This window comes from Mesoplodon densirostris, chromosome 2 (assembly GCF_025265405.1).
Source record: "Mesoplodon densirostris isolate mMesDen1 chromosome 2, mMesDen1 primary haplotype, whole genome shotgun sequence".
Classification (NCBI taxonomy): Eukaryota; Metazoa; Chordata; class Mammalia; order Artiodactyla; family Ziphiidae; genus Mesoplodon; species Mesoplodon densirostris.
Window position 1 is genome coordinate 84137185 of NC_082662.1, and position 25337 is coordinate 84162521.

General features: G+C 35.9%; 2 protein-coding genes across 9 annotated transcripts in view; one reads left to right on the forward strand and one right to left on the reverse strand.

Moving 5' to 3' along the window:
• Positions 1–7221: 7221 nt before the first annotated feature.
• On the reverse strand, positions 7222–23612 carry TMED5 (transmembrane p24 trafficking protein 5). 3 transcript variants are annotated; one of them, XM_060090134.1, is made up of 5 exons: positions 23184–23263; positions 22762–22881; positions 15818–15915; positions 9922–10105; positions 7222–7591 (listed from the first exon to the last, which is right to left on the reverse strand). In XM_060090134.1, the coding sequence occupies exons 2-5, from the start codon at positions 22807–22809 to the stop codon at positions 7373–7375; spliced, it is 549 nt and encodes a 182-aa protein (XP_059946117.1). In that variant the 5' UTR covers positions 22810–22881; positions 23184–23263; the 3' UTR covers positions 7222–7372. The 3 variants fall into 3 exon arrangements, with proteins under 3 accessions (XP_059946117.1, XP_059946116.1, XP_059946118.1); XM_060090135.1 differs by lacking the exon at positions 22762–22881 and adding an exon at positions 7964–8016 and having other exon boundaries at positions 7442–7593; positions 23184–23612; XM_060090133.1 differs by lacking the exon at positions 22762–22881 and having other exon boundaries at positions 23184–23608.
• Positions 23613–23795: 183 nt separating this feature from the next.
• Positions 23796–25337, forward strand: part of CCDC18 (coiled-coil domain containing 18) — a 115010-nt gene continuing 113468 nt past the window's right edge. For all 6 annotated transcript variants that reach the window (XM_060090137.1, XM_060090138.1, XM_060090142.1 and 3 more), the window contains exons 1-2: positions 23796–23947; positions 24819–25002. The gene's annotated coding sequence lies outside the window, so the exon portion shown is untranslated. The remainder of the gene's footprint in view (positions 23948–24818; positions 25003–25337) is intronic.

Genomic DNA, 25337 nt, shown 5'->3' on the forward strand with positions numbered 1-25337 from the left:
AGTGAAAATTCAGATAACACAAAACTTACAGTTCTGAAACTCCTCGAAGTTCTACAATCCACAGATAATGGTATATAAGCCTTAGCCTTCAAGACTTTTTATCTGTTTCTGTTTTTACTTAAAGAGGATTGTTCATGTTGTTTTGAAACTTCACTTTTTACTTAATAAAGAGTGTGCCTCATCTTTGCATCAGCAAATGCTGTGTTCTAGGCATTGTGCTGGGTGCAGTGGATAGAATAGACATGTTCTCTGCCTTTAGACATTAGAGTCTTGTATAGGTTTTGTTTTTTTTTTTTTTTTTGCTTTACGCGGGCCCCTCACTGTTGTGGCCTCTCCCGTTGCGGAGCACAGGCTCTGGACGCACAGGCTCAGCGGCCATGGCTCACGGGCCCAGACGCTCCGCGGCATGTGGGATCTTCCCGGATCGGGGCACGAACCCGTGTCCCCTGCATCGGCAGGCGGACTCTCAACCACTGCGCCACCAGGGAAGCCCTTGTATAGGGTTTTTATACGTTAATTCTGATACGGTGTGAAGAGTGATTTGAAAGGGAAGTGTAGAGGGTGCATATAAGAGGGATGCAACATAAATTTGAGGAATCTGGCAAAACTTGAAGCAATGAATGACAGCTGACTTGGAAAAATGAGTAGCTGATAATTCCTGAATACTAACTAGTCTTCCTCCCAAGGTAAACCATCAACTCTTTAAAGGCATATTCTTTGCTTTTCTATTCTCCAAAATACTGGATATAGTAATGCTCAAATTTTTCATATTCTAAAGTATTAAACCTTGCCTTAGGTCTATTGTGATGAATGTAACTTGTCTTAGAGGCTATGGAGATATAAAAGTATTGCATCCTGATCTTCCCTTGGGTGCCAGAAAGTAAATATATTATCAAAGGAGAGTATGAGCCAAATGCATAATGTTTTCTAGCGTTTTCCCTGTTCCTCATTCTAAACAAAATGACCTTCTTCATTCTTTATTCCTTTGCTATTTGTCCAAGGGATAGTGAAGTAGTAACTGCCAGCACATTTGTTTTTAAATTTATGTCCCTTTGGCATTTAAGAGTTTACAGTGGTTTATATTATACTTAATAAGTTGCTTCTCAGCTGCATGTCCTGTATATGCCTCAATTCTAAGATCTTTTACAGCAAAAAGATGTTACCTTTATAGGTGAAGGAATCAATCATCCACTGTTTAAGATTTTCCTTATACCTACATGTCATGATTGTCCAGTGAAAAGTTATCATTTGAAAAAGTCAAGGATAGCATCTCTGTTGAGATTCACATGATGATTTTGCAATATTTGAGAAGTAGGTGTAGGCTTCACATGGCAGTATTCTAATAACCACTTCATTGTAGTATAACCTCTGGATGATATTTTGGAAAATGGAATTGCTCTAAAAAGGAAAAAGGTTGACTTTTGACTCCTCTTTCGTATTTCATGTCAAAACGATCAGGCTCAATTCCTTAAGAGCCTTGAAGAATACAGTGTTTCACATTTCTACTGATAACTAAATTCTTAAGAATTGAACCAATACCTAAAATGACAATTCTTTTTTTCAATGAGAATATTTTGTTTTTATTTAACATGAAGTTAAATTATTTTACTTATTCCTGGGCTCATTTAGAAATATGTATTTTACAACACAGTAATGTCTGTTCCAGGTATAAAATTCACCTGCCCCGTTTTTGTTTTAGCTTTTTATTTTGAAATAATTATGGATTCACAAGAAATTGCAAAAGAAAAAAATGTTTAGGAAGTTCCTGTGTACTCTTCAGTTTCCCCCAATGGCGACATCTTGCATATAGTACAATATTAAATCCAGAAAATTGATGTCAGCACAAACCACAGAGTTTATTCAGATTTCACCAATTTTACAAGCACTCATTTGTATGTGTATATAGTTCTGTGAATCTTGTAACACATAGATTTGTGTAACCATCATGAGAGTGAATTGTTCCATCCCGAGGCTGCCTTTTTTAGCCACATTCCCTTTCTTTCCTCCATTCCTAACACCTGGCAACCACTAATCCGTTTTCCATCTCTATAATTTTGTTATTTCAAGAATGTTACATAAAAGAAATGGTATAGTGTGTGACCTTTTACGATTTTTTTCCCCCCACTAACCATAATTCCTTTGAGGTCTATCCAAACGGTTGCATGTATCAATTGTTTATTATTTTTATTGCTGCTCAGTATTCCATAGTATGGATGTACCATGTTTAACCATTCACTCTTTAAAGCACATTTGGGTTATTTCCAGGTTTGGGCTATTGTAAATGAAGCTGCTTTGTATAATAATGTGTACAGGTTTTTATTTGAGCATGTTTTTATTTCTCAGGGATGTGTCCAAGAGTATAAATGCTGGGTTGCATGGTAAGTGTATGTGTAGTTTTATAAGAAACTGCCAAAATATTTTCCAGAGTGACTCTACCATTTTATATCCCACTAGCAATGTAAAAGTGTGATCCAAGTTCTCTTGCATCCTTGCCAGCATTAGGTGTTGTAACTACTTTTTTTTATTTTAGCCTTTCTGGTAGGTGTGTACTGATATCTTACGGTTTTAACTTGAATTATCCTAATGGCTAATGATGTTAAACTTATTTTCATGTGCTTATTTGCCGTCCACAAATTTTCTTCAGTGAAATGTCTGTTCATGTCATTTGCTCATTTTCTAATTGAATTTTTTTAACTGTTGGGCTTTGAGAATTCTTTATATATTCTAGTCCTTTTTTGGATATGTGATTTGCATGTTTTCTCCCCATCAGTAGTTTAATTTTTCATCCCTTAATAGGGTTTTTCATGGAGCAAAAGTTTTACTTTTGAGGAGGTCCAATTTATCAGTTTTTCCTTTTATGGGTCCTGTATTTGGTGTCAAGTGTGGAACTTCTTTGTCTAGCCCTAAGCGCTGAAGATTTTCTCATATTTTTTTCAAAAAGCTTTATCATTTTAACATTTAAGTTCATGTTTTTAACCTGTGTTTGTCTCAGTTGCTCCAGCACCATTTGTTTAAAAGGCTGTCTTTTCCCTATTGAATTGCTTTTGCACCATCGTGAAAAATCAGTTGGACTTGTTTTGGTGTATTCTAGAATGTCCTGTTGATCTATGTGTCTGTCCCTCCACCAGTACCACACCATGTTGATTACTATAGCTATAAGGTAAGCCTTAATATAGGTAGACTTTATTCTTTTTCAAAATTGCCTTATTCTTTTGCTTTTCCATTCCATATAAATTTTAGAATAAGCTTGTCCTTGTCTACAAAATACCTTGCTGGATTTTGATAAGAATTAATGTTAAATTTATAGAACAATTTAGGGAAGAATTCATCTTTTTACTATGTTGAGCCTTCCAACCTTTGAACATGGTATGTTTCTCCATTTATTTAGGTCTTTCTTCTACCAGCCATTTGATAATTTTTATCATACTGATGCTGTACATGTTCTGTTAGATTTATACCTAAGTATGTCATTTTCTTTGGAGTAAACGGTATTGTGTTTTAAATTTTGTTTGCAATTTGTTTTTTAACACCAAGCAAGAATCCAACAAAATAGAACTCTACAATGTGTCTTTTGAAACCCTGGCCTTTTCTTTCAGCTTTCTCCTAATCCTTTAAGGATTAGACAGTATTACTTAGTGCTTTTAAAATTGAAATAGGAGTATAAAGTTTAGTTTTGTTAGTCTATCCTTCCATTTTACACCAGATATAGAAGTAATCCCTTTTATGTCTGATCATTATTGCCACTTGAAAACTTCCAAGACTGGGGAGTAGTTGCTTTCTTTATATATAAGGGAGTTCATTTCACTGTTGGATAACTGATTCTCAATGTTCATTTTACTGTTGACTCATGGTCATTGAAGACCTCTAATTTTTTTTCCCTGCCCTGCATTTCCTCACCTTTTCTTCTAGATGCAGGGATCTGGCATCCATGATATGCTCGTTCTCAGATGGTATCATCTTAGGTGTGGATTCTTTATTGTGTCATTCTCCTAGATACACATTAACTGTATATCCATTGTCTAATGACACAAGCCTTCCAGAAGCCCAGACACCTGAAAGTGATGGGCGTGCAGAACCAGAAAGGTGCCTAAGGAATTCTACCAGCTTTGGGGGGAAGAGTGGCTTGTCTAAATGGTATGAAGGAAATCACCAATAATATACCAACCTTCACCAAGCACTAGACTCTCTTAATGCTCTTTTAACTGAGTTTTAAGATGTTACTTAAAATACCTATACAAATGAAGAAATAGGTTCAAAGGAGTTTTGATTTCCCAAGTTCACCCAGTTAGCAAATGGTCCAAGAATAATGTGGACACCAGAATCCCAAATTGCCTGGGTGAAAAATTAAGATTCTGGAGCCAAATTCCAGTCCTAAACAATCAATTTCTTCAGTGGGGTAGAAGACTGGAACAAGCTTATTTAGCTTATTTAGCATCCCAGACTTTCAGAACTGATGATCTTTGCCCCTGTATTTTGAGCACCTTTTAGTTACAATGCATTTTTGGGCAACAGAAGAATAAGTACATATATAAACAGAAGTCTAATGCAGGGTAGAATGATATACAATAAAAAGTGCAGAGACGTATGGGTTTCAAATGGAAGGGAGAGCACACTTGGTTAAGATGAAATCAATGAAGGCTTTAAGGATTAGACAGCATTTACAATGACTGGTAGATAAATAAGACATTCTTTGATTGTAATTTTTATTATATATACTCAGCACAGTATTCAATGCTTATTTAATATGGCTGTGTCTGTTCATAATTATAAAGCAATTTGAGCAACACTAATTGTGCATTATTACACTTCAACTGAAAAACCACTACAAGCTGAATAAATATCTTTGAAAATTTCAGATAAAGAATTTTCTTCGGGGAGGCACAGAATTATACGTACTCAATTTTTGTCAATTTTAGGACATAATAATGCTTAAGAAGGATAAACATACATAGCATAAAATTACATTTCAGTTTATCATTTATTTCAGTGCTATTTCAACCACTTATCCTCTATGTCTTGACATTCACATGAAAGAATAGCAATCAATGATCCAAATGCAAATCATAGTGAAGCTCTAGGCCTTAGTTAAATATTGTAGTATTTTAAAAGTTTATATGATTAAAAACTGAAGACAAAATAAGTTGTTAAGTGATAGCTTACTCAGTTTTAGCATAATTTTAATGTCAAAACAATACTGACATTAAAAAAAACATATGAGGCAGATAAACAATATGCCTTTAGAAATATTAAAGAATTTACTACAAATGTGCTTACAGATTTTACTTTTTGGTTAATACAGGTAACATGCTTCTTAAATAATCTCTTCACTTTATCTATAAAAATAAAATTGTCCTCAATATTCTTAAATTCTTTGTTTTCCAAATAAGGCCATTATTATATAGTAAGTTACTGAATCAATGGTTTAAAATCAGTGATACAAATCATATGTAGAAGGTGATGTAACAAATTTATTGTTAGGTAAAGAATCAGTACAGTACAGTAACCAGCTATACATAAGAGGTAGAATTCTTAATCACAGTTTAATAGAAAAGATGCAGTAGTTTATATCTGTACTGTTTTATTAGCTATAGTACTAAGTTTGCTTCTTATTATGAGTGTATCAGAAGGGGAAAAGGGAGGGCTCTTCATAGGCAAAAATCTTATTGGCCCTTGTTTTGCATGTGTTATAGGGGCTACTCCTGGACACTTAGGAGCATTTTCTTGACCAATTAAGGTAATCATACCTTATCTCATTTTTAAAAAGCTTCAGAGTTGGGAAATCTAAACTTCTTTTCTGAAGAACAGAGGGAAATATATAAGAAGGAGGGAAATATCTCTCTTTTTGTACCACTCTTGAGTGTAAATTATAGATGAAAGCATTCTCTCTGGATATCATTGCTTATTAAGAATTCCAGCAGTATTAACCCACAGAGGTTGTTCTATACTCAAGTTTATAAGTTGATTGTTTCTAACTTGTGTATGTCATAAACAATATTACAAATGGGTATAACCTAAAAATTCTATTTATTTCATTAAATTATTAGTACTTGAGTAAGACAGGATGGCAGAGACTATAGGGTTATTCACATATTGAGTGTTTAAACTTCTGTGGGTTTCCAATCCTTAATTGAATGTCAAATAAAGTGATCAGAAAGGTCACTTTATGAAAGTTGTAATAAAAACTGTAATATTTATACCCACTAGGGCTTATGTTTTGTAAAATGTACCTGAATACTTATAAATGATTATTCAAAACAGAATAAAACAATTGTAAAAAAATAAAACCCAGTTTCTTCCAGTTAACTGGAAATTAATCTCATAATTTATATTAGGATTGAGTCACTATGAGCCAATCAGATTGTAAATACTTTATAGTTTAAGTGAACTTTATTTTGATAGGATATTCTCTAAATTCTTTTATATTGAGTTTATTCTTTTCTTACTGATTTTGAGAACACAAAAGTGATGTTTACTTACATTAGGTCCAGATCCTTTTAGCAATATTTCCTTCACAACTGCTGGTATTGATGTATTATCCAAGTCAGTAAACATGTTAAAACTAACATAACACTGTTGATAATATAAAAATAAAATGATTTTCCCTCACATTTAATTTTAAAATCTATATTTTGGTTAAGGATTAGACAGAATGTATTCTTATAGAGACTGGGAGCAATCTTTATTCTTCAAAGAGAAAATCCTAATTTTAATAAGTATGACTTAGCATTTTTAAGAATTATTCAAAATGTCAGCTTTTGGGAATGTGAGCTAGGTATATAAAACTATTTGCTATTAAAATGAAATATATTTGGTTATAAAAATCCCACATATCTGTTTTTCACAGCTATGTTTCTATTTACATTTAGGAGATACATATGTAAAAAGAGAAAAGTTGAGTCTTTGTCTTCTAAAGATATCCATGATTAGGTAATTCTCAGATGATTTATAACTTAATATATTGAAAAACTTCTACAGTTAATTTGTAATTGCCACATTTACAAAGAAACTTCTGGGTAACAATCTTTTAAAAACATAGTTCAGTGTTACATTTAGGCCCAAAGTTCATTTATTTAAATCACCTATGACATTTGCAAAATTTTTTCAAACGTAGGAAACTGCCGTTATTAATATGGCTTCATTCATTTATACCTGCAAAATACTTGTTATACACGTAAGTACAACTGGAACAATAAGATTACTTGCACAGATGAAAGTGAAGACTTTCCTTTCATGTTAAAATTAATATTTATTTCACACTTATGGTAATGCCTGAAAACGTTTTGCAAACAACTATTAATGGTCTTGACTGTAACAGTTTATTGCATTTTTCTGTCCCTTTTTTTTTGAATGTTAAGTACTCTACTTTGGAGTTTTAAGTTCTACTTTTCCTCTTATCTTCAAATAGACTCTTCAGCATATATACTTGAATGGCTGACACTACCACCATTACCACTAAATTAACCATAGACCAGAAATTTACTCTATCAAAGTTGCTTTCTTGTATGTTTCGATCACGAGCTTCAAATGCTCTAAGCAGAGTTTGGATATGACCACTTTTGCTTAGTCTGGACTTGATACTGTTGATGGACTCCTGGAGATAAAAAAAATAATTTTATTGTAAAAATGCTCAGTAATTTTAAGTTAATTTAAAAATGTGTTTCACAGTACTCTTACTAGTTTAATATCCAAACACAATTTTAATTAAGGGGTGGGTACCACTTAGATTACCTAAAGATCTTTATTATATAAAGTTTATGTAATAGTTCTCATGATGTTTTTAAATTATTGTTTATAATTATTTTAAAAATGAACAAAGCTACTGTGAATTGAAAATAAATAATGTGAAAATACATTTGTGCCAGTAATTTTATATACATTATCTTCTTAGCCCTAACAACCATAAAAATATAATCTTTTTAATACAAAAATGTTCCAAGATCACATTCATAAAACAAGCTTATCAAGATGCATTCTAAGTTGCACATCTTCTGAAAAAACTATTTTTATAGTAGGGTCCTGGTGAGAAGTGATTTAAAAACTATAAAAGGTTTACAGGAATATAAAGTAAAGTTGAGATTCGAGATTCAAAAAGCACTGATGGCAAAAATAAGAAAATACTAGAAACAGATTTTCCTGGATAGTCACCTTGCTTAAAATCCTCATTTAAATGCAAAAAAACATACTCAAAATTGAAGACTCCTCTGCTAAAGCTATAAAACTACAAAATACTTATCATATGGGCACATTTGTAAAGCAATGGTATATTTTCCAGAAAAATATGGAATTCAGATCCCCAGATAAAAAGACCATCCATAGTTCTTTTCAATATCATGACGATGATAGTCAAGTATAAAGTTATTTATTCAAGTTTGCTGTTGTGATAAAAATTTTGGGGGGGAGTAAATGAAAAATCTCCTGAAAGACATTTTATTATTTTTCAAAAAAGACCAAGTATTTTAAGTCATATTTAAATCTGAACTTTCTGGTCATTTTGTTTAATTGTGAATGAAGTCAATCTCTTGAGAATGCAGTGAAGTACTAACAAAATTTACAACTACTTCTGTTTTGCTCTTGTTGGCAATATAAATTTAAAATGGGAGAATATATTAATATGATTGAGATTTAAAAAATGAGTGGGAAGAAGACTGGACTAGTCGTGAAACTATGGATACATCATTTCCATTTTAAGCCAGTTCCTTATATATAAAATGGAATGAAAGGGGAAAGGGAGTTTAGAGCTGGACTAATGATAACTAAGTCTTCTTCTAGTTCTAAAATTCAACTAAGTTTAGTATACATATGAAATGATGAGATCAAAATTTTTCATGGTAAAAATTCATGCCAATTAAGCTTAATTCTTTGTTTGTATTCACAGTGACACCAATAGAGAAGGTAAGAAAACTAACATTTATTGTGTGTGCTTTAAAGCATTTATATACATGCCATATCACATTTCACCCTCACAACAACTCGAGGTATTATCCCCGAGGATAATAGGAAACCAAGGCTCAGAGAGCTCAGTCACTAAGGAATTACACATATGATATGATCATTTAATTTTCTGACTTCTTAAGCTAACTGATCTACAGTATGTCTCTTATAATTTGATAGTTGCTTTCCTAAGAAACCTCAAAGTGATCAAAATATCATATTATAAAAAAAAAGTTCAGGTTCTAAGAGTTTTAGAGGTTATATAGTTTCAAACATGGAATAATCACATTATTTCTCCTGTAGAAAGTTCTATAACACAGGTATATACGCTATTTATAAATATCACTGAGAATTCTATCATTTTATTACATCTAGCTGTGGCCGAAGGGTAATGATCTTTCTCCCCATCACTGGCAGTACTATTATTAGCAAGTAGGTTCTTATACATGCACATTTCATTATGCATGTTTATGATAAATAGCGCATAAAGCAATTCAAGCCAAGAAGCCATAATCTGAAAGCTTTTACTCCTAAGTGTGGTGCTAGTTTCTGATAACTGCCAGGTTTGGCTAAGTAATGTTAACAGTGTTCCCAAAATTAAATAATATCAAATTTCGTGTTATAAAAACTATGGTGTAGGGAAAAATGCCTGTACATCTTAAATGTTTACAAGTTACTCAGTTTTATTATATGTGCAGATCATTATATGTGCAGATCATTATTACAGTCTTCTTTTTGTGAACATTCTAAGGGAGTTCTGCAGTTAAGAGTCTGTGTCCAAATTCTCGTTCTCTCTCTCTGGTTCCGTGACAGAGACAGTACAGAATATCCCTAATCCATAATTTTCCTCATTGGAAAGATGGAGATAATAATCCTCATAGAATTCAGTAAGGATTAGGTGAGATAATGCAGATAAAATGCCTAGCTCAGTGCTTATCACATACTAAGGTCTCTAGGTGTTAGTAATTTTTATTATTAAACCATACTGACCAGAATGTCTTCCAGTTTCATATCCAACATATCTGTGCCAGTAATATATTTCTTCCAGTCCTCTTGTTCTTGCTCCTGTTCTCCCATATTATCCAGGATTAATTCAAAGAAAATCACCTTCTCAGAAATGGTGCTGAATGTATTATCAAAGCAGAACATGTAGTCACCGCCTTCAGTCTCTATCCTGTATGAAAAAGAGGACATGTCTTCAGTTATCTGTACTTCCATCTGGGATCAAAGGAAAAACTGTAAAAGAGAAGGAATAACATGTTTTATAATAATTGGACAGGTTACTGATGGAAAGACTTCCTTAGCATTGAAAGACAATTTAAAATTTATTGGGAAACCAGCAATCTGGAAATACATATTCAAGTACTTGCAACTTAGATGTGCTTGGCATTTACTCAGTAAATTGGGCAAATGAGCTTGACCTAACTTTTGGAAGAAAACAGGATTAAAAACCTAGATACATGATACCTCACAATGAACCTTAATATTTATACATTATTAATCTATAATGAGTTCAATTCATATGGAAATATCACTACAAACCTCCCCTTTGAGATTAACCTGTAAAGTGAGTTTTTCTTTGTTTTCAAAAGCAGTGATGGACTGTCCTAAATGCTTTCTTCTAGGCCCCTTTGGATTAAGTAAATCTTTGTAATAGTTTACAAAAAATAGGAATGAGTTCAGTGTCCAAGAACCAGAGCTTTACTCGCAGTGGCATTACCTTTACTGAATAAATGCCACTCATAACAACTTATGATCTTGTCTTCACATTCAAGATAATTGACCTGGGCCGAGTTAATTTAGCAAAATAGCTTTCTAATAATATTTTTGTGGAGAGAAACTTTAACAAACAAAATATTGCACAGGCTGATGAAATTTACTACTGCTGGCCACAAAAAACAAAGTTCAACCTGTGTTTTAGTTTTTGTTTTAACTATTCACGAAGGTTGGTCTAAATGACTTTGAACTTTCCTTATCTCCAATATGCTAGATCACTTAAATTTTGGGGCAGCTTATATTATTTCCTACAACCTTCTGAACAACATGTGAGTCTCATCTTTTAAGCCAATCTCCATCCTTTTTTCCCCCTTATTTCTGACTTAACTGTTTTGTTTAAGCATAAGAGATAACTACTCAGCAATGTGATTTGATTTTAGCATATATACGATAAATAAAAATAGCCAATACTTGTATACCTCTTCATAATTTACATACTGCTTTGACACATTTTATCTCTTTTAATCCTTATCATCATATTTGATAGTAGGCATAATCGACCTTTTCAAGGCGAGTAAAAGGTTCACATAGATTAAGATCCTTCCCATGATCACATAGCCTGTTATAGGCATACATGAAGCTTGGATATCTGACTCTCAAGTTAATTGATCTTTCTACAGTACTGCTTAGAGCCTATCTGTATTCTTTGCAGTCTCCTCAACCATGACAAACGTTGTCTTTTGAGGATTCATTTAACTTTTGAAAGGAGCCTGAAGCAAACACTGGTATGGATACAGGGGGAACAATATTAAAAGCAACAAAACAAAATAAAATGTTGTGACCATTATGTAATATGACCTAGATGTGGGGCATTTCCTGAGGAAAAATTTCCAGTGTATTCTGATGAATGGCATCACTGATACAGTAAGCGTATAACCACCAAATATGACTATTCACTTAGACTATGCATTCTCGATGAGGGGATACTGCCCCCTATGGGTGAAAACTGGTTCAAGATGGGCAAAAAAAAAAAAGCTATAATAGTATCGTAGCCCTCCAAAGCTCAATCCTATGACAAAATCTTATTCCTTAGTATTTAATTTTCTCTCATGGGGTTGTCTTGGGCATATCACAAGCAGCATGAGCTCATGGAAGACACACACAATGTGTCCAGGAACACTGCTACAAAATGCTAGCAAATAGCTGTGATTGGAGGACGTTTGGTTGATTGCTTGATCTAGAAGTCATAGGGCAAGTGGTGGCCTACACATGCCTAATGATGCCACTGGCTCCCTTGTGGATGTGTATGTTTGATCATCAATTTTTGAGGTGCCTTGCATTATTTTCTATAGCCTTGTGTGATCTTCATCTTCAAAGCCAATCATGTTTTTCTTCCCCCTATTTGTGACTGACTGTTTTTGTTTAAGCATAAGAGATAACTACTCAGCGATGTGATTGGATTTTAGCATATATACTATAAATAAAAATAGTCAACATTTGTATATTCCTTCATAATTTACGCACTGCTTTCATACATTTTATCTCTTTTAATCTTTGCATTTTGGGGGAAGATTTGAATAAAACTAGTTTATATTTTAATATTTAATTTTACAAAGGTTATTCAACCCATCATCAATTATGCCAAACACTGGGGAAAAAAATCAATATCTGAATGACTATTGAGTAGCTAAAGTTATTTTCCCACATCAAGCAAAAGTTATGGTCACTAAAAGTACTTTTTAAGTTAATGTAATTTTTTTAATCATTCTACTTTTCTTGAAAAATATTTGGAATGATTTTTAAAATTTTAATTACATTGCTATTATGTATATAAATTGCTAATTTGCATGTGTAATGGATACAATAGATGATAAATTATTAAAAGTTACTCAGAAAATATAAAGTTAAATTTAATGTTAATAACTTTTTAATCTAACCTTTAATTTTGTTTAGTCTTAATTTTATTTAACCCAACTTTATTTAGTCATTCTTAACCCTGAATTGGATAAAAAGGGTAAGCTTTGTACCTATTCTTTTTGTATATAAAGCACAGATATACATAGAGTTAAAAAAAAAGGGGGCATGTAGTATATCTTCAGTATTAAAATTTCATGGGGGATGATGAGGAAAAAAATGCCTAAAAAGGTTGTATGGGGACAGGGGTAAAAATGAAAAAAATTTGAGAAGCACTGACTCAGATGTATGAGCTTCAACATGTGTATACAAAAAAAAGATGTTTATTACTTTATAGTCATTCCTATATTAATTTCTTTCTAAATTTGTGTTGACTACCTTTAGTAAAAAGGAATATTATTACTACAAATGATATAAAATATTATCTAAATAAAAGCATATAGAGTAAATTTTCCTTTCAAGTAGAAAAAGAATTAGCATAAGTTGTCTAAAATTTGTAAGTTATGGTGTGAGTTAAGGTAATATTAATTCAGTGGTCTAGAAAAATGCTTTTATACATGACAGTACTGGACAAATAGGTATTAAGCAGTTTAAGGCTCTGGAGACATTTTTACTAACCTTGACTTCTGGAAGGATAGCATTTGTTTTAAAGATTTAATTTAAGAAAAAAACTGTTTCAGTGGTATAACTGAGATTTTAGTTGCCTTTAAAAAGTTAATATAGCTAAAGATAAATTTTTGTTTAAATCTAATTTTTAGAAAGTAGATTTGTAAATCTGGTGTAGTGATTAAGAGTGAATTGGACTGACTGATCTTAAATCCTGGCTTTGCTGTTCATTAGCTGTGTAACCTTCAGCAACTTACTTAACTGCTCTATGCCTCAATTTTCTCATTGGTAAGATGATAATAATATCATGTACCTCATAGGACTGTGGGGAAGGAAGAATAAAAAAATATTAATACATGTAAAGTGCGTATTTGAACCGTGACCTGGCACATCAAAAGAACTCGATAAATGTCAACTCTTATAAACTCTTTCTTTTCTCCCAATGGTTTAATGAGAGGTAATTCTATGCAAGAAAGCAATAAGATACCTTTTTCCCCTAACAGTTAATTTTAATTTATCTCTAAATGAAAGCAGAAAATTGGAGAGAAATTAAAATTGACAGAAATTCTATACATTTCCTATATTCTGAAATTTAAAGGTGAACTACATTTTTAGTTCTTGTTCATACACCTATCAAAGAGAAAGCATAGTTAATTCTGGTATATCAATCTTAACTGACTTTTTAAATTACCACTTCTGATTTTATTTATCAATAGCTTATGCAAATTTTTTTAGAGCTCTGTATAGGTAAAACACCATTTTCAAAAGCACTTAAAAAATTATGGTTGAGGGGCTTCCCTGATGGCGCAGTGGTTGGGAGTCCGCCTGCCGATGCAAGGGACACGGGTTCGTGCCCCGGTCCGGGAAGATCCCACATGCCACGGAGTGGCTGGGCCCATGAGCCATGGCCGCTGAGCCTGCGCGTCCGGAGCCTGTGCTCCGCAACGGGAGAGGCCACAACAGTGAGAGGCCCGCGTACCGCAAAAAAAAAAAAAAAAAAAAAAAAAATTGTGGTTGAAACATTTTCCCCACCTTGTTCACTCATACATGTATTCAGTATTTACTGAGTATCAATTACATGGCAGGTACTTTGGTTAACAAAGGCCAATGATTATAAATAGCTAGTACTTACATAGTGCTATGTGCCAGAGATGCTCTAAGCATTGTATGGTAGAAAGCAAGAATTTGGGTTCATCCTGCCTCCTCTTCTTAATAAATGTGTATCCCTGCAGACTTACTTAATTTCCCTGAGCCTCCTTGTCTGTAAAATGGGAACTGGGGAATCAAAGAATCTATCTCTCACAGTGGGTTGGAATGATTAATTTAGAAGCATATAAAATGCAAAGTCTAGTTTATGGCAAATATTAGACACTCTATATTTGATCTTATTCCTATATACTCACAGTTTAAACATGATAACAATACTGAGTAAACAAAGTGCTGCAGTAAAATAATAGAATGAAATAAGGAAACACCAGTGAGATATGAAAAAAGAAATGAGATATAAGAGATAAAATATATGGGCTTTTATCAAACTCTAAACTCAGAGTTATAAAAAGTATTTTATTTCTATATGGTTTCTTAGTCATTCTTAATTTCTATATGGTTTCCTATGGTCAGATCTTTTACTTTCAGATCTTCTAATTATCTAAAAAGAATGAGGTTCGAGTAAAATAAAAATTTACACAAACACAAAGATGTATTACTGTACTGTTGTTTTAAGAAAACAATGGGTAAAAATGATATAGCCAGTAGTTCAAGAAACTTTAAGATATATACCTGGAACAGTAACTTATAGTTAAAATAGAAAAAGCCTGTGCTAGCCAGAAAGGCAGGTTTAAAATGCCACAACAGATTGAATGCAGTACCTATGGTATACTCATCTCATTAAGCAAAGCAAAAAAAAAAAAAAAAAAAACCAAAAACTTAGTCAAGATCAAAAGAAAATGCCTAAACAAAAAGATAAGATTAATGGATGACATTTTAGTTTAAGATAGATCACTAACAAGGACTGTTTAAAATGTTCACATGGGGGCTTCTTCCCTGGTGGTGCAGTGGTTGAGAGTCCGCCTGCCGATGCAGGGGACGCGGGTTCGTGCCCCGGTCCGGGAAGATCCCACATGCCGCAGAGCGGCTGGGCCCGTGAGCCGTGGCCACTGGGCCTGCGTGTCCGGAGCCTGTGCTCCACAACGGGAGAGGCCACAGCAGTGAGAGGCCCGCGTACCGCAAAAAAAAAAAAAAAAGATCAAAAGAAAATGCCTAAACAAAAAGATAAGATTAATGGATGACATTTTAGTTTAAGATAGATCACTAACAAGGACTGTTTAAAATGTTCATATGGGGGCTTCCCTGGTGGCGCAGTAGTTGAGAGTCCGCCTGCCGATGCAGGGGACACGGGTTCGTGCCCCGGTCTGGGAGGATCCCACATGCCGCGGAGCGGCTGGGCCCGTGAGCCATGGCCGCTGGGCCTGCGCGTCTGGAGCCTGTGCTCCACAAAGGGAGAGGCCACAACAGTGAGAGGCCCGTGTACCACATTAAAACAAAAAAGTTCATATGGAATCATTTAATGCTAACATTTAGTATCAAATGTGCTAATTTTCCTGTGCCCACTGGTTTTCAGATCATGGAACCCAACTAAGAGATTACTTACGTGTGAACTCCATCTGATTTTCTTTGTTCAAAAACTAAGGTTCTTCCTTTTGGAGAGGCAAGATGGAAATCAATATCTAATCCTGCTCCATCTAAAACCTGCAGGAAGGCAGAGAAGAGAAGAGCACATTTTATAAATTCTAAAAATAAAAAGCTATATTAAGTAGATCATATGATGAAAAGATTTCATTTCTAAACCTAGAGGGGTAAGAAAGTCAACAGACTCATGTTAGGGCTAAAAAGGAGCAAGAAAGACCATTTGGTTCAATTCCATTCATTTTTGGAACTTGTCCCTTTCTTGCCAATTCCTGTTGCCATCACTTAAATTTAGGTCTTATGGGTATTACTGAAATAATCTTAAAACAGATGACCTATAGAGTATAAACACAGAAGGTAGTTCAATTGGTAGACCCTTTTCCTTGGGCAATTTAGGGCTTGCTATGTAACTCTTCTGAGTTTGTTTCCTCCTCAATAAAATAATAACTAGCTACTTCTTAGCCTGGAACTCAAAGCCTCTATGATCTGATTCCAACTGACTTTTTCAAGCAATACCTATTATTTCCCAACATGAACTATATATTCCAAGCAGGCCATTTACTTATTGGCCAAAGAATAAGTACAGGAAACAGGAAGGTACCTGTTCCTTTACAATCTCAAAATGTCCCGATGATGATGATGATGATGATAACAATGACGGCAGCTAACAATTACAGTTTATGCCACACATTGTTTTAAGTGCTTTATGTGGATTTATTCCTCACAACAACTCTAAAAGGAAGGTTCTATTATTTTCATTTTAGCCTAAAAAAACAAAACAACCCCCCCCAAAAAAAAATCCCACAAAAAACTGAGGCACAGAGAAGGTTGCCTAAGGTGATATGGTAAATAAGTGGCATGGTCAAAATTTGAACTCAGCAATCTGCCTTCAAAGGCTACTCTTTTTCTTATATAACTCTGTTTTATTTTTCTTGGTGGCTTTAATGGAATGATAGATTACCTATTCTTGTGCTGTACTTACTGATCAACAGAACTGGTTTCAAATGGCTAGCTAAATATACATAATTCTTTTTTTTTTTTTTTTTTTTGCGGTACACGGGCCTCTCACTGTTGTGGCCTCTCCTGTTGCGGAGCAACAGGATCCGGACGTGCAGGCTCAGCGGCCATGGCTCACAGGCCCAGCCGCTCTGTGGCATGTGGGCTCTTCCTGGACCGGGGCACGAACCCGTGTCCCCTGCATTGGCAGGCGGACTATCAACCACTGTGCCACCAGGGGAGCCCCATAGTTCTTTTTCTTCTTTAAATCCCAATGAAATGAAGAAAACATAACGATATAAATAATCTATAACAACACTGGAAGTCTAGGAAAGCTGTTAACAGATTTGAAGAGTAAGGAATTTCTGGAAGATATTCCACTGAGCAAAGAATACATCTAGCTACCAATATCTATCAATCTCAAAATTCTCAGAACAGACTAGAGAGACACCAAATATTTGTTGAAACTGATGCCCTCTTTTTCATGTTATTGGTTTTTCTCAGAGGATCAAATTCTGAAAAAATAATTTAAACAGACTTAAATATATGTTTTCTCAGATAAATGTAATATACATCCTCAGAGAAATTCAAGAATGTAAAAATCTACAGAAAATGAAGATGCTGATATGAAAAAATTCTTAGAAAAACCAAAAATGTGATTGCCCAAATAAAGCCTTAGCGAATGTAATGACAGCAGAATGGGCATGGATGGAGACTAAAAATCAGAGAACTAAAAGGAGCCAAGGAATTCTCACAACAAGGTAAAAAAGTATAGATGAAAAGTATGAGGGAAATGGTAAGAACTTTATGAAGGACAGAGCTAAAGGTTTCAAATACCCACCTAATAAAGCATTTCAAAAAGAACCAAGAGAAATGGAGAGGAAGTTATCAAATAAGAGAATAAAAAGTTCTGCTCCAAAAGATAAAAATCTTTAGACTGCAAGAGTCTAATAGATGTGAAGCAGGATAAATGAAAAAAGATCCAAAAATCCTAATGACTTTTCCAAAGGATTTAAAAAGAACAACCTAGAAACTTCCAAAGAGTAGTAGTAGAGAACTACAAAATAACAAGGACTGGGATGGCATCAGCATTCTTGCATATAGACTAGATGTAAAAAAACACAAGGTAGCCATGTCTTCAATTTTTCCAAGTAAAAAAATTATATTTACTGAAGAGAAAGCAAAAGGTAAAGCCATTTTCAGATATCCAAGGACTCAAAGCGTTCTGAAAGAATTACTCAAGGTTCTCCTCTAAAAACCAAAAACCATATCATTAAATCAAAAAAATCTCTGGCATTCCTATACACTAATGATGAAAAATCTGAAAGTGAAATCAAGGAAACACTCCCATTTACCACTGCAACAAAAAGAATAAAATATCTAGGAATAAACCTACCTAAGGAGACAAAAGACCTGTATGCAGAAAATTATAAGACACTGATGAAAGAAATTAAAGATGATACAAATAGATGGAGAGATGTACCATGTTCTTGGATTGCAAGAATCAACATTGTGAAAATGACTCTACTACCCAAAGCAATCTACAGATTCAATGCAATCCCTATCAAACTACCACTGGCATTTTTCACAGAACTAGAACAAAACATTTCACAATTTGTATGGAAACACAAAAGACCCCGAATAGCCAAAGCAATCTTGAGAACGAAAAATGGAGCTGGAGGAATCAGGCTCCCTGACTTCAGACTATACTACAAAGCTACAGTAATCAAGACAGTATGGTACTGGCACAAAAACAGAAAGATAGATCAATGGAACAGGATAGAAAGCCCAGAGTTAAACCCACGGACATATGGTCACCTTATCTTTGATAAAGGAGACAGGAATGTACAGTGGAGAAAGGACAGTCTCTTCAATAAGTGGTGCTGGGAAAACTGGATAGGGACATGTAAAAGTATGAGATTAGATCACTCCCTAACAGCATACACAAAAATAAGCTCAAAATGGATTAAAGACCTAAATGTAAGGCCAGACACTATCAAACTCTTAGAGGAAAACATAGGCAGAACACTCCATGACATAAATCACAGCAAGATCCTTTTTGACCCACCTCCTAGAGAAATGGAAAGAAAAACAAAAATAAACAAATGGGACCTAATGAAACTTCAAAGCTTTTGCACAGCAAAGGAAACCATAAACAAGACCAAAAGACAACCCTCAGAATGGGAGAAAATATTTGCAAATGAAGCAACTGACAAAGGATTAATCTCCAAAATTTATAAGCAGCTCATGCAGCTCAATAACAAAAAAACAAACAACCCAATCCAAAAATGGGCAGAAGACCTAAATAGACATTTCTCCACAGAAGATATACAGACTGCCAACAAACACATGAAAGGATGCTCAACATCTTTACTCATTAGAGAAATGCAAATCAAAACTACAATGAGATATCATCTCACACCAGTCAGAATGGCCATCATCAAGAAATCTAGAAACAATAAATGCTGGAGAGGGTGCGGAAAAAAGGGAACACTCTTGCACTGCTGGTGGGAATGTGAATTGGTACAGCCCCTATGGAGAACGGTATGGAGGTTCCTTAAAAAACTAAAAATAGAACTACCATATGACCCAGCAATCCCACTACTGGGCATATACCCTGAGAAAACCATAATTCAAAAAGAGACATGTACCAAAATGTTCATAGCAGCCCTATTTACAATAGCCCGGAGATGGAAACAACCTAAGTGTCCATCATCGGATGAATGGATAAAGAAGATGTGGCACATATATACAGTGGAGTATTACTCAGCCATAAAAAGAAATGAAATTGAGCTATTTGTAATGAGGTGGATAGACCTAGAGTCTGTCATACAGAGTGAAGTAAGTCAGAAAGAGAAAGACAAATACTGTATGCTAACACATATATATGGAATTTAAGAAAAAAAATGTCATGAAGAACATAGGGGTAAGACAGGAATAAAGACACAGACCTACTAGAGAATGGACTTGAGGATATGGGGAGGGGGAAGGGTAAGCTGTGACAAAGTGAAAGAGCGGCATGGACATATATACACTACCAAACGTAAGGTAGATAGCTAGTGGGAAGCAGCCGCGTAGCACGGGGAGATCAGCTCGGTGCTTTGTGACCGCCTGGAGGGGTGGGATAGGGAGGGTGGGAGGGAGACGCAAAAGGGAGGGGATATGGGAACATATGTATATGTATAACTGATTAAATTTGTTATAAAGCAAAAAAAATATAAAAAAAAAGATTAAAAATAAAAGTAAGTAATATGACAATACTAAGCAAAAACTTGAGTAAAAAGATATTATTGGTAGTGACTGTCAGGCTTAATGAAATCATTAAAAATGGTAGTTAAAAATACAGAAGCTAATTTTAAAATATACCAAATATCTATCTAAAATATAAAATAAAACAATACCATAAATCTAAAACTAAACTTCCCAGTGACTTCAATGGATCATGATGGACGAGTCCCACTTTCACCTTTCTGTCATAGTCTTCCAGTCTCTCAAAGGTGTTCTTCAGTCTTCTTCCTCAAAGCCTTGGATTGCCACATGCTGTTTTTTTTATCCATCACCTTGCTCCACCCCCTTATCCCTAGTAAGCCTGATTCTTCTACAGATCTGAACTCCACCTCTTCTGGGATGTCTTCTCTCAATTCCCACTGTGAAATCAAGTCCTTCTGTTAAACACTCTCATAGCTTATGCACTTAGCTTCACTTCATAGCACTTATTAGAGTTCTAATATCACACTTATTTGTGTAATAATTTGATTAATGTCTATCCCCTTAACTAGACTGCATGAGTGCACGGACTATATTTTTACTTACCATTGTATCTGTAGTATCTAGCATAAAGCTTACACAAAGTAAGCACTCAATAATGATTTAAAAATTTAAATGAATGATCTATTCATAAGATATATATTAACACTTCAAAATTTCAATAACTTAATATATTGTGGGGCTGGTCAATTATCCTAAAAGTGTCCTCTTAAACCCGAAAAGTGTGAAACGGTTAAAATTTTTTGATATGTCACAGTAAGCCAAGGGCAATGTCTAGAAAGTCTGTTCCCTGACATTTTAAAAACTAAGACAAAACCCAGTAGCTTGTAGTTATTGGAAAATTAATTGCAGAGTTGGAAAATGCAGACAAAGGGTTGAAGATGATTTCTACCCTTTAAACCCTTCTAACATTGTCTAGGACTACAGACATTTAATGATTTTCAATCAAAACAAATTGTTTAGACAGAATGCTTTAGGGGAATAGTCCCTTTGAGTGATTAAAGATGCAAAGTATAAAGCTAAGCCATACCACCTGTATAACTCTAGAAGTGTGAATGTAAAAAAACTAACATATATTGAACATTTACTATGTGTCAGGGATGGTACATGAACACTTATTAACTAATTGTTTCAAATCAACTCTTACTATTATTATCTCTATTTTAAAAGTATGGGGTTAAGTAACTTGTTCAAGATCACACAGGTAGTAAGTGCCAGAGTCAGGATTTCAGCCCAGGCATTTTTTTCCTACAGTTGGAGCTCTCAATCATAAGAGGTCAGTAGTTTAAAATAGATTTCTTCCCTAATACCTCAGTAAATACTGATGAATTTTGAATAATAAAAATTGTTTTCTTATCTAGACTATTTCTCTAACCCCATTTGGTTTCCTTACCTCTAATTTTGCCCTCTTTAAATCCATCTTGCACACTGTAAAACATTTTTCACGGTTACCACACTGCTTAATCTTCAATGGCCCTTATACAAAGGTCAAAGCTACTCAGCATGGCACACAAGCTAAGATTCATGATCCACGATCCAGCCACCTGACCTCTCCAACCTCTTTTTCTTCTACTCCCACCCTGGACTTTATAGTCTTAAAGGTCCACCGAAAACTCAGCACTTCTAGCATCCACTACATATTGCCCACTGCTAGAACAGTAACACTATGCATTTTCAGAACTGTCTATTCATTCTGATCCTTTTCCTGAAATGCCCCTTCTTCCTGGTATTCCTGTTTCACCTAAGCATCTTTCTAGATTCCAATTTATTTTCTCCAGGAATTCTTTTCTGATACCCCGGAGAAGAAGCCCTCCTCCAACAGCATCTAACCATACTTTATTGAAATTAGTTGTTTATGAGCCAGTAACCTTTAAATATTAAGATCCTTGAAAAGGGTTCTTTCTGTTGTTTGTCCCTTCCCCCGTGTCCTCGTCTCCACTTCTCCATTACTGGCACATGGTAACTTCAGTAAATGAACTTTTGAACTGGATTGGAAATCAAGAAATGCTGAGCTCCTGCCTCAGTGTTGCTCATTAACTGTGTGACTTTAGATACTTTACTCTCCATGCTTACCTTATGCATCTATAAATAATCTAATTCTAAAGTTCCTTCAGAGGAAAATTCTAAATAACTTTATTTTGCTCTATATGTGACAGTACCTGTTATTGAAAAAGATTCTCTAAATCAACTATAAAAAATTAACATCTGATTAAAAATTAGATAACTTGTAAAAAAATTGAGAGATGAACCACACTAAGGCATCTTTTTTTTTTTTTTTTTTCAGTGCTACTTAGAAACATTAAAATTTGCTGTATTGGAGCTTACAAAACTTCTTCTAAGAAATTACCCTCTACCAGAATGACCGCATAAATTAAGGCAATTCCCTATAATATTACGCAGGTACTAAAAAGAAAACAATGATATGGGAGAAATGCTTAGAACGCTGAACGAAAGATTACAAAGTTTTAATATACAGTTAGATCTTACTTGGTTTTTAAATAACGGGTATATAACTGAGAAGGAAATGTACCATTAAACACATCAATAGCCCCTTTCAAAATATTCCGAAATAGGATTTAGTGATAATCACATGGTCACAGTTCAAAAATCCTTAACTGAAGCAATGACAGTATAGATTTACAATACCGGAATTGAGTGAGGGTGGTGGGGCTGATTAACGCCAAGTGTCATCATCTCGTCCAGTGATTAAGGAGAACGTGTATTAGGCCTGTATTGTGAAATTCCCAGTATTGAAGCGTGTACTGGCTAGAAAAGACACAGGTGAATTATGAAACAAAGAGAAAAACCACCGACATCACCAGAGCTGGCCTCTTTCCGACCGGAGGAAAGGGGAGGGGTGGGGGTAGTCAATTCCAGGTCCCGCCTAACTTCTCGGTCCCCAACGCCGGGGAGAGCCTCGCCTCGCGTGCCGGCGCGGAGCTGGCCGCTTTCGGGCAGCCCTCGCCTCTTCAGCGCCCCGGTCGTCCACAAGAAGTTTCTAAGCCGGTGAGAGGCGACGACGTGCAGCTAGGCTAAAGGAAGGAGGCTGGCTCAACCTCTGCACTTACTTGGTACTCGATCTCCAGCGAGGCCTTCAGGGGCATGGGCTGGTAGAAACACTCCTTCTGGCCGGCCGGAAGAGTGAACGTGAAGTCGCTGTCTAAGGAGGGCGTGAAGCCGGCCGCCCCAGGCAGCAGCAGAGAGGCCAAGAAGACCAACAGGAAGGGCAGCCAGATCTTGTCGCCCATCCCTGCCTGGGCGATCTCGGACTGGAAAAGGCGTGGGAAGCGTGGGTTATAGGCGCCTATGCTCCACTTTTCCTCCCTGGACTCCTCGTGGTTGGCAGGGAAACCTGGAGCCTGAAGAAACTCCAGGTGAAGGCCGGGGCGGAGGGGCGTTTCTCAGAGGGGAAAACGCCGGCCTACAAACGGTAGGGACTGAGGGCGGAGCCAGCAGTCCTTTTCCACACCCTCCCGGGTCTTGGCTCCCTCAGGCCCCGCGTGAGCGCGCCCAGACGGCCGCAGCTTCCCATGGCATCCCTCACACCAATGGGCGTCTTGGCGGTAATTGTGGGAAATGTAGTTCAGGGTGGGCAGGCTCGGGCGCGCTCGCAGACCACAATTCCCAACAGGCCCCGCGCATCCGGCGTCGCTTCACGTAGAGTCTTCGCGGGGGGGCGGGGCGTCCTCAACGGCTCCCGCGGCGGTTCGAACTCGGAGCAGGTGGGGTTCGCTAGTTTCCCGCGTGGTGTGTCTGGGTTTCCACGCTTGAGGTCCGGGAGAGGGTCCGAAGTTTCCGAACGCAGCGGAGAGCGCGGCGTGCGCCGTCGTCGGTGGGTCTCTCTCACAACTATGACTTGGGTGGTGAGCGACTGCCCCTGGAGGGTGGAAACCCGCCTACCTGAAGGAGTTTTTTTCCTTTCCCTGTCGGTACGCTCGGATGCGTTTCGTCTGGTCCTCGCACTCGCTGCGCACGCTGCTCTGCAGGGTTGTATTTTAGTTGACGAAAAATCGGAAAGGAAGCTGTCATGTTTTCCTCCACTTCTTCCAGATGAACGAAGGGCCAATTCTGTCAAATTGAGCGTTCTTGGTACAAGACAATACTATGTAAAGCCATGACCTCCTTCCAAAATGAGGAATACTTTTCGACTACAGCCCATCTTTTTACATACAGGGAGTATAATGAACACTTGTTTTTCGGTGTGATGGGTGTGCGTGTGTATACCTACAAAAGCATTGTTACTAGGGCCAAAAGAAGGCAGGGCCTGTCGGTAGCATGATGTGCTTTTCCACGTATGTACAGTCAATGAAACTAGACTTCATAACTACTGTCAGTTGAAGGGAGGAGGAATCTTTATTTAATTTATTTATTTTTAAAAAAATGGCCGCACCGCATGGCAGGCGGGTATCGCTGACAGGTATCCATCCTGCGCCCTCTGCAGTGGAAGCGCAGAGTCTTAATCGCTGGACTGCCGGGGAAGTCCCAGGAATCTTTTTTAAAGATAATAAATGGCCTACTAGGAAAATGAAAATATGTTTGCATAGCAAACGTTTTCATTGATACTTCAGAAGGGTTAGAGAATTCTTACATGAAAATATACAGAAGATGTTGGACATAAACCTGATTTAGTCGAAACAATGTCGAATGGCATTTTAGAATTTGCCTAAATTTTCCTAACCCTTTTTTCTTTCACCATCCTGTAGGGAACTAGAGATGTTGAAAAGAAAGCAGAATGGAGACCTGAACCATTGACTTGTGTTTGGGAGAGTCTTCTCATTTAAGCAGAAGCAAATTTGTGGAAACAAAAGAGGAAAGAGGATAGAAACATTTTCTCTACTAAGATTCCATAGCATCTCATTTAATTTCCTGCCAGTTTCTTCCAATAAGGTGAGAGTTTTCTTTTTAATTTTCCTCCCTACATCCGAGAAATTTTGAGTGTGGAATGAATTTGTCATATTATTTTAGCTAGATGAGGGGAAGGAAGGGCAGTTTAGTAATCATCACTTATTCACTGAAAATATTGAGTTTCACTAAGTGCTTTATAGTCCTGAATATAATACACAGAACTCCTAACCTTTTGGAGCTTGAGATGTGGTCAGAATTCTAGAAGGGTGATGAAAGAGATGCTACAATGACAAAGGTAAATAGGATCTGAAAGAGGAATGTAATTTTAAGATTATGCAAGAAGATGTATAGGAGTAGTAGAGATTATAAAGCCTTCA

Excerpts from the sequence above, each read along its gene's own strand:
- TMED5 (XM_060090133.1), bottom strand. The coding sequence starts at position 23,363 with ATGGGCGACAAGATCTGGCTGCCCTTCCTGTTGGTCTTCTTGGCCTCT. Across the intron at positions 15,916-23,183 it reads CGCTGGAGATCGAGTACCAA|GTTTTAGATGGAGCAGGATT; the intron begins GTAAGTGCAGAG and ends GCCTTCCTGCAG. Across the intron at positions 7,592-9,921 it reads TGAAACTGGAAGACATTCTG|GAGTCCATCAACAGTATCAA; the intron begins GTCAGTATGGTT and ends TTTTATCTCCAG.